The sequence below is a fragment of the Gambusia affinis genome, linkage group LG18, assembly GCF_019740435.1.
Source record: "Gambusia affinis linkage group LG18, SWU_Gaff_1.0, whole genome shotgun sequence".
Classification (NCBI taxonomy): Eukaryota; Metazoa; Chordata; class Actinopteri; order Cyprinodontiformes; family Poeciliidae; genus Gambusia; species Gambusia affinis.
Genome location: NC_057885.1, coordinates 827,822 through 840,640, shown reverse-complemented (window position 1 = coordinate 840,640; position 12,819 = coordinate 827,822). Strand labels below are relative to the sequence as shown.

General features: G+C 39.7%; 1 protein-coding gene across 4 annotated transcripts in view; it reads left to right on the top strand.

Annotated features, from left to right (window-relative positions):
- The window catches only part of LOC122819975 (protein Dok-7-like), a 34,576-nt gene that overhangs the window by 18,725 nt on the left and 3,032 nt on the right, over positions 1 to 12,819 (top strand). For all 4 annotated transcript variants that reach the window (XM_044097075.1, XM_044097077.1, XM_044097076.1 and 1 more), the window contains 3 exons: positions 538 to 626; positions 2,968 to 3,037; positions 10,647 to 10,826. In XM_044097075.1, coding sequence (XP_043953010.1) covers positions 538 to 626; positions 2,968 to 3,037; positions 10,647 to 10,826 — 339 coding nt within the window. The remainder of the gene's footprint in view (positions 1 to 537; positions 627 to 2,967; positions 3,038 to 10,646; positions 10,827 to 12,819) is intronic.

Genomic DNA, 12,819 nt, shown 5'->3' with positions numbered 1-12,819 from the left:
AAATTATCAAGGTCAAAGTAAAAATGTGCCTGTGAAAGAAAGCAAGACTAAACCTACTTTGATAGCATGTGGGTGGAAATTACTTTATGGTTCTTTACATTGTAAGATTCCTCTCTCCAGGTATGTTTGACTTTCCATGTTTTCACAGTGTGTGATTGTTGGTTTACAAAACGGATTAAACAAAGTATAAAGATTGTTTTTAGTGTTATTGTGTATTGGACATGCATGGTACAGTCATGTAAAAACTCCCTAGAACACCTTGTGTGTTTGCTAACATATTTGGACATATGGTTATTCAATCATAATTTTATAAACACTAACCAAAGACCTTTTAAAATGCATCTTAATTGTAGTAAAAATTGAATTGTATTCCCTCTTTGAATGGAACTTGTGCTTGATTGGCGATTAAGATTACAAATATGTTTGTCTCTTGTTTGTAATTAAGGGATCTGAATAATTTGTTCTTAGAGAAATGATAATTGACTTTAATATAGAGCATGGTGTCACTTCAGCAAACATATTCTTCTGTTCTACCAGAGAAAACGTTTGATAGTAAAGAAGAACGACGCGGAGCTGGTCCTGCTTATGAGGTCATGGAGAGTCGGATGCCGGAGAAACACCCAGAGGTACGACGGCACAACGCTGTGATCCGCTTCACACAATCAGCTCTTTACACACATGCAACTTTATTTAAACCAGCAAACTGGACGTCGTGTTAGTTTATAAGTCCTGAATCTCTAATTCAAGAAATAAAATAGAATCTTTCAGAATTTCTTGTTTTCAGTCTTGCTGATTTATAGTTTCTCGTTTTATGTTTGGAATAAAATAAATCACTGGATTATTAGATGGGGTTTTTTGTTGATATTTTGTTTAGGTGATGATTAGTTTCAGTAATTTCAACTTGTAACATACAATGCACGTTACCTACAGTGTGTGTTACTCTTTGATATTAACATTAATGTTCTTAGTTGAATTGATTTTCAGAGGTTCATCTAAATAAAACAAATATTTTTAAAATTTTGTTTGTATAAAACCTACATTAACAACCCAAATAAGTCACGAATCGACAAATAAGGGTGTTAATTTTTCTTTATTTCCTTCTAAAAAATTCCCATTTACTTCCCACCCTGAATGTAAGAGAGTCGGTTCTGACTGCAGCTGAAGGATTGCTGTGCTTTGGGGTGGAGGCCTTTAGCAGAGGAAGAACAATACTGAAGAGAAAGAGAAAGTCTTCAGTAACACCAGAAAAAGCCTTAGCTGCTTTTTAGAAAAAGCCTCTATAGGGGAATTTGAAAACTGGCTCAATAATAGCTGCAGAATGACAACAACACTTCAGCCATCTTGGCTCAGATCTCATCAGACGCAGACAGGAACATACAGTGACCAACACGGCCTCGTTTAGGGTTTTCAGAACAAATCATTTGTTAAAACAAATATCAAAAAATACAATTTAAATTTTACCAAAATTCATCCAGCTTCTGCAGGAAGTTTAAGTCTGTGGTAAAATGGCAAATATGTTTGAGACGCTCGTTGTTCTGAGGTATTTTGCCTCTTTGGAGGCCTCATGTAAAAATATTGTGTACGCAGAAACAACCTGCGCAATAATTTACCCGCAACTCGGCGCGTACAGAAATGAGTGTTGCACGAAAGTGAGCGGTAATCCAGGCAAACTTCGGATCTGCCGTGAAAATGCACAGCAGCAGCGCAAACTATTTTTCAGTTGACAATAACAAACTACAAAGCAAACCCAATGTTTTATTCTTATTGGTATCAAGTTGACAAGCCTGTCATTTCTTATTGTGAAATTTAACTATGTAAACCGCAGCTGCACAGAATCACAGACATGCAAGCAGCAAGAAGGACTTAAAATAAGTTTCTGTGGACTGAATTGTGATTTTTTTAAAAATAATTACTCTGATAGAAATCTAATGCAAGTTTTCAGATTATCCATATTTTCCATCCATTTTCTTACACCCTTCTTCCCTAATGGGGTCGGGAGGGTCGCTGGTGCCTATTTCCAGCTGCGTTCCGGGCGAGAGGCGGGGTTCACCCTGGACAGGTCGCCAGTCTGTCGCAGGGCAACACAAAGACATACAAGACAAACAACCATGCGCGCACACACTCACACCTAGGGAGAATTTAGAGAGCCCAATTAACCTGACAGTCATGTTTTTGGACTGTGGGAGGAAGCCGGAGAACCTGGAGAGAACCCACCATGCACAGGGAGAACATGCAAACTTTATTTAATGTAGCCTTCGTAGATTAAAGTTTCAAGTAAAATTTTAATTTTACCAGCATGTCTCTTTGAAATAAAAGTAAGACTTAATATTTTAGAGTGGCCCAGGCAGCGTCCAACTTGAATTTGATGTCGTATCTATGGAAACAGACAAAGATTAGATTGATGGAAATCAGACCTTTCAATCCCAAGCAGCTCATAATCAGATTTTATTTTTTAAATACCACTGGAAATCGCACATCGGAAATCGCTATTCAGCAATTATAAGAAGGATTTGATTGCTGTGATGCCGACAAATTTTATGACTTGTGATTTCATGGCTTTCATGAAACATTGTGATAAAAAAAAATGTGTAATGATCTAGCAGTGAGCTCAGATAGAAACTGTTCACATCTTACGTTCCAGCCTTGATTGTAATGGTGGCCACATGAAGTCTGTGGTCTTTGATCAATTTTCCCAGCAGCAGTGCTGTCGGGTGTCTGGGATTACACGACTGAGCTCTGAGAGCAGCAACGTCTTGGATAATAACACCTTAGACTTGGTTTCCACAAATGAGACAAGGTCTGACTTCTCAGTTAATCCTGCTCATCCACTCTGTCCATAAATCCTCCTGACATGTCCACTGAGTAGGGTAAAAAGTAGAAAATCACACTTACGTAATGAATTCATGTGCTTGGTATGGCCACTCACTGCAAATTATGTTTAAGAGTTCTCACTTGTCTGTATTGCAGGCTGAAGAGAAGAGCAAATACGAGCTAATGGGCAGCTACGGCCAGCGGAGGTTCCTCCAAGAGGCGGAAGGTGAGTGAAAACCACTTCATTTGGTCACCATATCCAGGCAGGTTTCGACTTAATTTGCTTTCATCCAACCACCCTGTCAAACATTTACAATTTCAGCGAGTTTAACTTACTCAGGTTTCCTAAAATAACCGCAAGCCACTTACTGATAGTGAAATAAATGGATGAGTCACCCACTTGAATCAAGATTGCTTTGATGCTTCACCTGTTGCTTGGTGTGCGAGGATCGAAATGAGTCTATCAAAATAACTCAGTCTGTAGAAGCAGACTAACAGATGGCATAATATCCCTGAGGAGGGAAGAACAGCCACGCTGTAATTCACTTTATTCAGGCAAATGGACCAAGCGGACTGTGCCGTTGATGAACATTGTTTTTACTAATTGTTTTCCTTGTATGGAGCAGAGCAACACGCCAGCTGTCGGTGGAAATAGTTTTAATGAAAAAAGGATGAACGCAAACATAGCGGGTGTGGCTCGTTTCAACTCGTCAAAATTTGCACCTTAAAGTTTTTGTTCATTTATGTAAGATATGAAAGTATGGCTAGAAAATTGTTGCATATACCCAAAACCGTTATATTTTGCAGAGAAAAAGTTTCCCATTTTAACATTTGGTCAAGTTGAGGGTCGTAAGCAATTTTTAACTCAACGTTTAGTGTAAGAAATCACTTCGTGTTATCAACTCAGGAACCATTTCACAGAAACCCAATGCTGTTTTCTGGAAAAATGCACTGAGAAACTGTTTCGTGACAGGATTCGACTCATTTCAGAGTGGAGGCTGGCTCTGAAGTCTCCAGTCTCCAGAACACTTCCAAATAGTTGGAAACACCAAATTTTTATTTTATTTCTCAACCGGTCTCTCCTGTGCGTCACAGGATGACAAGTTTCCCACCTTTTTCCTTCTGATGTAACCGAGGCCGTCATGAACAAACACTTGAAATATAATGTAACCAGGGCACGGGACATATTTCTGTAAATACGATGTTTACATTTGGAATCTGGGTTGTGGCTTTTTAATCCTGATTTTTGAATAATATGTTCTATCTCTTAGAGTCACATCTCGGTGACTACTGTCACTATTTTGGCTTAGATAATATCTTGATTTACATGTTTAGATGTCTTTTATGCCTTATGCAATACTATAAGTTATCTTTTTTATTTTCTCCTAATACTCTCTGCAAAAAGCTCACCCGGGAAATAATGCAACCAGACTTTGAATCTGTGACTCTTTTATTTTTTTTATTACTTTTCAACTTCCCACCAGAAAGCAGCTCATGTCTATTCTTAAAATATCTTGATGAATTATTTGAGCCGAATCGACGAGCTCAAAAAGAAATGGACAAAAAACAAAGCGTGGTGTAAAAATGACAAAGGGAGTTGTTAAAATGAACTGAATGAGTCACGATTGGTGAAAATTAGAATCCTGGATTGTTGGCCATCTATTTCCAAATAAGGACAAAAAAAGGTTTGAAATATTGTGGCAACGAGGCGGTTTTCTTTCTTACATTTCTTGCAGAATTAACTTTTTTGTTTTTTTTGTTTTTTGTTTTTGACAACATGGACTCTTCATTTCAAAGCTGCCAAGAACCTTCCAGTCAAAATCCCGATTTGTTTCCTTACAGCTTTAAGGCCTCACAAATGTCTTGAAACGGATTTTTGTTCTTCCAAGCTGTCCGTTTCATTACTATTAAAATAAATGTTGACAAATGGTGACTGATTTGTTGTCTTGACAACTTCTGGGCTTCTACCAAATTTTCAGCAATTTAAATTTAAAACTGAGACAATAAAATATTGTCCTGCTTGTAGTCCTACATCCACCAAGATATACATATAAATCTTATTTTGTAGCACTTTTTACCCAGTATGGAGTATAATGTGTACATTATACAACATGTTTGTTTTTCTTCTTTTATGTATCTCAAAATAAACCAATCAGATCTCATTCCAGGATTTACTCGCTGCCAACTGCACCACAGTGATAAAGTTCGAAGAGTATATCTCCCTTTTCATTAGCATCGGGTTTTTGATTTCATTTTAATTGAAGTTAAAACTTTTAAGAATAAAAGTCATACCTTGGTCGAGGCCTTTTCAAGGTTTAAAAACAGCTTAAATTTGAGCTGAAGTGCTTCAACCAGCCAAAACTGAAGGTTTCTGCTTTTGTTATAGTTTGGTAATATTTTGCTGGTTTTCATTTTAGATAAAAAGAAAACAAAAGCATAGTATTCATTTTGTCTTTGTCACTAACAGCCTATCAAACTCAAGTGTGCTTCTGGGCTGAACATTTTTTGGCGTTTTCATTTGAACTCGGCAAACAGATTCTTCTAGAAGCAGTAGTGTAACTTTCATCGCCCGGTGTCTCTCTGGGCGAAAAGCTGCAGCAACATTTAAGTTGTTTTTCCTCTGGATTCTATCTGCATTTCACCTCAGACACCCTACCATTGTCTCTAAAGATGTTTACTTATGTTTGGATCAAGTTCTTGAGTAAGACAGAACAACAAACATGAGCTCCAATTGTTCCCCAAGAATCTTTATGCTAGCCGTTTCTTTTAGCTGAAGTCAAGATGTCCGTCTTTGGAAAAGTTTCAGCAGTTTTGTTGTAATTGTGGAGCCTGTGCAAACAGAAAGCTCATTACAAACAGAGGAGGAAAAAATGTTTCAAAGCCCTCAGAAATCCTCACAGCTCCACTTAATCTACTCGTGAAGCTGTGTTGACATCTTTATTCTAAATTTGTACAAATTTAATTAAAAAATGATTCAACAAGATGGTGTTTAACTTTCTTCAAAGACCGCCACCCACACGCCAGTCACATCAGAGTAAGTGAAATGAATTTAAATTGAAGCAAGTCGACTGAAGATTGTTTCATATTCAGTAACAAAAGATTGGTAATAATGTCTGATCACATTTTGATAATTGGAGCAGTGTAGGAAGTAAATGACTGTCAAGTCTTATAAATATCACGGAGCAGTATTTTAGCTTTATTAGTCAAAGAATATGAACACAAATTTATTTCCCATAGTGCTAGAAAAGCATCAGCATCCCTCTCTATGTTTATAATGTCTTATAAACATGAATACACTACCTTGCAGGAGCATTCACAACTTTTCATAATGTTATGGCCAAAAACCTTGATGTAATTTGTCAGGATTTTATGTAATCGACCAACTCAAAGTGGTGAAAAACTTTAAAGTGGAAAGGAAAAGATGTGCAAAGATGTGAAAATTGGTAAATGTATGTAACTCTTTGTAATCCGGTTTCTCTAAAACTGTGGTGCAAACCTACCAAGAGATGGCGGCCCACTTAAACTGAGAGGTGGACCGCTCAGTTGAGGCATGAGAAGCAAAGAGGATCATGGCAACTCTGGGGGAGCTGCAGAGATTCCCCACTCAGCCTGGAGAATGTGCTCACAAGGAAACTCCATTCATTAGGCCGTGGAATGGACACAGCAAATATGTTGAAGGATGTGTTCTAGTCAGATGTGAACAAAATTGAACTTTAATCTGCATGCAAAACACTTTTTATGACTTAAAAACTAAAACTTTTATTCTTTGCTTTTATTCAGCGAGGATGAGAAACTGGACAAACTTTTCAGGTTTTTATTTGTGGTCACTGAAACCACAAATCATTTTCTTTCTATGTCATAAATACACACCACTTGGTTTGGTTCTGTCACAGAAAATCTTAAAAAAAAAAAAAGTGGAGCTTGTGGTTGTAAAATTGATAACTTCCCAATAGATGTGACATAGACTTTGTTCTTCATCACCTACTGACCCAAATGCAAGTTACCCTGTGAAGTGATTTTTATTCATTTTTAAAAACATAAAAATGCTGTAAGAATTCAGTAATGGTTTCATCAGTGATTTTCCTGTAGATGTTAGTTTGAATTGTTGCTAAGCTAAAATTAATACTGTTACTATGGCACATGCTTTGCACTTGGAGGTCACCGGGATTTAAAGCAGCCGAGTTTGTGTATATTTTAATGTAATTCAGAGTTCGCCACCTGCTGCTGTCGTGACGTATCTGAGGACCTCTTCTGTCGCCATCTGCATTTTATGTAACACCGGCAACTTCAGTTGCATAACAGCCTCTCGTATGTAAAGCAACCAGAAGTGCAACCGAACGAGTGCGGGGATGTGCAGTGGTGCTGACGTGAGGTGAGAGGACAGTTCTCAGTGGACATTTGGCCACTTTAAGCATCCCACACACACACGCACACACACACACACACACACGGCCTCGGTCCAACGCGTACCTGCTCCAAGAAGCCACAGCAGCTGCCACGGTCTCTCGCTGAACCCATCAGTCATGTTCGGGTGCCTTCTCTCGCACGCACACGGCGGCAGCCTCCATGTCATCTTTCTCATTATCCTGCCTCAGCAGGCAGTTAATGGGCGAGGATGAGCAAGGGGTGCTCAGGCCCGCTGGCACAGGTATCAGGAAGCAGAATTGCAAATTGGGATTTATTTATTTTTCGTCTGATTAAAAGTTAAACTTTTCAAAAAGAAGAAAAAAAATAGATATCCGTGAATAGAGAAGATGGTTGGATTGATGGATTCAGCTGTGAATTTGAAATATGTTTTGCGTTTTTAACTTTTGTGACTGACTGAAGTGAATAAAGCCATCACATCAAATGTTAAACTAATCATTCTGGCACATTTTTACCCTGTTGAGTCTTAAATTTTTATAGATTTTGAACCTCTGCGAGCTTAATGAAATATTGCCATATTTTGGGATGCCCTAATTTCACCATCTGCAAGCTTTTAGAGTGCAGAGTTAGTCAGAGTGTCCTGATGAGTTTTTCATTTGGTTCTTCTTAACATGCATGTGGAAATGATGATTATTTGACTAGTTGCCTTCATTCAGCCAGGATTCAGTATTCAGACTGAACACATGGCAGAAACTTGACGCTCTTCCCAAATGGTGACCCATGAAAAAATTCAGAGCTCAACTATGTGAATGTAAAGTAGAGCTCAACTTTACATTCACATAATGGATGTAAAACAGTTTTTAATTATTCACTCGTCACGACTGACTGCTGTATTAGTGCAATGGTCAAATGCGGTACAGTGAACGGCTGGTGGGCCCTCTCCTAGAACTGCCTATTTTAATCATTCAAATGCAATAATATGCATTAATGGCCACAGTGGAAACCATTTCAGCATGACCGCAGAGGCTAAAATGCATGCTTCTCCTTATCTCCACTTGGTGGGTATAAGGAAAATGAATGCCGCTCCTAGATTGGCTGTTGGGCAAACGCCAGCCTTTAACGTGCCACCCATTGCATCTTGGTGTTTTGGTTTCTAAAGGTGCATTTTCGTTTTTAAAATTTTGCATATGATCTACAGAAAAACCCACAACAAAGCAAATAATTTGGTGTCGAGCTCCACAAATGGGTGAATCTGTGACTACTGAGCTGCAAACAGGCAGAGGTCTGCTGCTAGGGGAAAAAAATGACCCAAACTAGGTCATTATTTTATTGTAAATATTTGACAAACTTGCGTAACAGGACAAAAACAAGCTTACAAAATAACGCAGAGATGCTTTATTTTGGTACCTACATAAGAAAATAATTCTTATTTTGTGCAGCTTTGGCTGGATTACACTCCTCACTCCTTCAGCTTTATTTAGACTTGTTTTACTTACCGTGCTGCGTCTGATAGAGAGCAGAGTCCCATTAAAGATGGGAGACCAACTGGAAGTCAAGTGTCTCCACGGATCTTCCTTTTCTGTCTGCAGGGTTTTCACCGCTGAGCCTGCAACGGTTCCCCTGGAGCCTCTGCAAAGTTTGTCATGGAAAAAGGCCCCCAGCCGTAGTGCTGCGGGCAAACCCACTGTTCTAATGACGGCCATTATAAAACACCACACTTCTGTGAGGGCTGGCTTGCTGTCTGATCAATTAGGTTAGTTGTTGCCAAAGGCTGCACCCACCGAGATTCTGCTGGCGTCTAATGGCCTCTCACTGATCGTAAGTGTCCCCTGGGGCTGATGCTCCTGAGCTGTGGGTAATGGCCACTGCTTGCTGCCATTTACGGAGAGTCCCTGAAATATAAGGATTCACCTTCATCTGTCTTCTTCTTTGTCAACACAATCTGTGTTTTATCCATTCGGAGCGTAAAGGTCAGGCGGGCTGAATCGACACACATTTAAGTTGGTATCTGTAGAAATACTAGATCTTTCTCCGGACAATCACAAGACAAAGTGGTAGAGCGTGAAAAATCACAGAGCAGTTTGATCAGCAACTTAGTTACAGACTTAACTTTGATCCAAAAGGCTTCTTTATGTTTCTCTCATTTGGGTTGCCCCACATTAGAGACAGAAACGTTTTGTCTTTTTTAAAGGTTGCTGTCGTATTTATGGATGAACTTGTCGAGAAACATTATCACCGTGCAAATATGTCCCCTTTCACCAATCAAGCATAAAACTGCAACCACAAAAATGTGAAGGGACTAACACACATTCTCTCTCCATCATGGCCTCAGTTAGGAGGGGGGATACAATGGTATGATGTGTTGCTGCAGCAGATAAATCCAAAACAGAGGAAACTGGAACGTTAAGTGATTTGAGTGAGTTTGACATTTGCTATCTTGCGATGCCTGGCTGAGTGGGTCTGACTGTTCCTAAAACTGCAGCCTTTGTGAGGTTTTCCTCGTCTGCAGCGGTAGAAATCGGCCCCAGAAGGGACCGGTGGTGAACCTTTGAAGCGTTGAATCATGTATGTGCTGTGACTGAGGTCAGGCAGGTGTGGTCCGATCTGCTGTCACTCAAGCTGCTGAAGAACTTCAAGCTGATTCAGAGTAAAAGGTTTCTGAAGTACAAGTAATGATCTCAACTTTACACTCCTTCATCGAGCCTGGCCTTCAAGACGCCTTCCCACTTTAACCCATCCATCATTCACCCTAAATGATGCCGTCGACAACTTACTTTCGGCGACATGGGGATATAATTTCTGTTTGACAGAAGAAAGCTGTTCAGTTGAAATGGATTGAGGGAACGTTTTGGCTTTTTGTTCGGCCGACTGAATATGAGCGAACAGATTTAGGCCCCGCTATTTCCCTCTTCTCATCCCAACTCGGTATTAGCAGACAAGTGACCGTGGGCCTTATTTCTAACAGCTTGGACCTTGGATAAGAAGGAACCGGCAGCATGAAGGAGTCGACAAATGACTAAATGGTGTAATTAAAAGGAAAATAATCTGGTCAGGTTTACTAATTGTGCATAATTAGCCTCCAGAGCAAATTAACAATGCAACGGGGGATACAGTGTTCCTGGATGATTGCAGAGCCTTTAGCAGCTTCTGTATTTAAATAACTCCAAATAACATTAGTTTGTCATTAAGTGCTGAAGTCTCAAGAGCCTCTCAGCCTCCAGGAGAGTCTAGCTTTTGATTACGTTTGCAACGACAAAATGAGTAGACGCACCCTGTTGCATTAGCGTGACATTTCGCCAGTGTAAAAAAAAATAAATAAAATAAATAAAAAATGAGGCACTTGAGTGTAATAAGATGTTCAGCAGGACAAAAAGTCCCATTCTGGATTTGGCTTCTTTGATCGAAACGAGAGAAATAAACACAGAAAACAAAGCAGCCGCCTGATTTTTATTTTGCTCTTGTGTTTGCAGGGGCAGCGTTTGTTTTCCCTCCAGAGGCTGCGCTTCCCGAGAGACTCCGGAGCGAAAGCGCCACGTACGTGAATATTCCCGTCAGCCCGACGTCTAAGAAACAACTCAACTACATGGAGCTGGAGCTGCAGGAGCCGGGCCACAGCACCAGAGGGACTGTCGCACATCTGCCGTCTCAAAGTAAGAAAGAGCGACATCTGCTAAGTGAGAGGCCTCATCTTCAGTCCCTGATGCATGTCTGTTTTGGTTTCTGAGCGGCCTCCATACAATTCAGCCACTGAATGACTGATGACTTTTCATCAACAGGTCTCTATAAACAATCTGTTTATTCTTCAGCAAATCCTTTGTGGATTTTAAAGGTAAATCTTTGTGATAATCAAAGGGAAATTGAGTTTGGTTTTTTTTTCAAGTTGTCAATACAAGCTTATTAACAGGTTTATTCTAGTATTCAAATCAATGGTTACAGAGGCTGTTGCTAATAGCTGCAGTGGCTTCTCTCTAAATAGTTACTTTTTTATCCGTAAATTCTCCTGGAAACTGAGAGGAACGCAGCCGAAAAGTTGTTAACGCCAAGCTTGTAAAAGAAACACAAACCAGGAGGAAGTCGTGATTTCTAAGTGATTTCTAGCAGGAATTTCTCCAATGAGGAGGAGAAATGAGCTCCGATAACATCCGGATCCACAGTCGCTCCCTGCTGTTAATCCGATGAGACTGCAGTCTTTCCCAGATGGAGGCGCTGACCTCTTCTGGCCTGAGGTCACTGCCAAAAAGCCGAGCGGTGCTGGTTTCTCCTGGTGCTGCTTTAGCATGCACATGAGATTCAGAACCGAGGGATACTCCTGAAAGTCGTCTTTAATAGGAAATATATAAAAACTTGATAAAATGTAGATTATAATTAGAGCACAGTTCAATCCAGACAAAAGCATTCACGGCATTTATATTGTAAAATATTGATCAGGTCTTGGTTCTATAGAGAGAATATAAACAATCATTATTGTACATGAAAGTTTCTCCAGAGTAACACAATCAAGCTTTGCTGCATTTATTGTTTTGAATAACATGTAGTAAACTATTAGTTATTGTTTAAATCTAGCTAAAGAATATGGATTAAATTTCTACATTTTCCAAAATAACCTAATTTATATAAGAAACATTTTTGACACATATTCACAGGCATTCAGACAACATGCTAATGTTTAGTCGAGACAGAAGTCCAGGAGCGAAGCAGTTAAATGTGTGAGAACAGCTCAGATTTGGTGCGTTCATGAACTTTACACTGAGGTATAAAAAAATAGAAGCGAGTGTCTGAAGCACTGAACCTTCACGTTGTTTTTTCACAAAGCTTTCCTATTTCTGATCACCATCTGTTTGTAGCCGCTTTTTCAAATTATCTCTTCAAACCCTGCAGACCGCTCTGAAAGAGCCTGCTTACAATAAGTCAGCGCGTTAATATCAAGGCCACATCAGGGCAGGATGAAAAGTCATTGTGTTCGCATGAATCATCAGTAGCTCGGTTCTGAAACTTTCACTGAAACTTTTACCGGAAGACGTCTGAGTCCTTGTTACCTGAGACGAACCAGCGAGCTGTAATTCACCGACTGGTTCAGTCTTATCGTCACTGCCTTCAAGAACACGAGAAGGGTGGGAGGTCAGAGGTCAGTGTCTGATGGCAGCGCTGCAGTTTATCTCTTATTAATCTGTCGTCTGGGAGGACGGGTGTCCCGCCTCGCCACTGAGAGGCCCTCAGATCGCAGCTGTGACTTCGCCCTCTCTAATGGGATCATCCTGCCGGGACCGCTGATGGCCGGGAGAAGCCGGGTTGAATTTCTGTCACTTTGAGAGACGATAAAACACAACTGAGGTTGTGGAATAGCAGCTATTTGCATTAGTATTGAGTTTAAATGTGACTGGTGCAACTCTATGAATTGGGATATAATCCAGTTTATAGAGATCTACATCAGTAATTCTGAAAGCTGTGTTTTAATGATTTGTTACATAGATACATGTTTAAATTGTTTATTTCTGTTAGCTGTGGTAACAGAAATAAACAAGATGTTGCTTTTCAGAAAATTTGAATTTTATATAAGACGAATGAAAACAAGCATTTTCAACAGTAACTGTACTAGTAGAAATATGAAGGACAAAGTGTCAAGGAAATTCAGCTGAATTATTT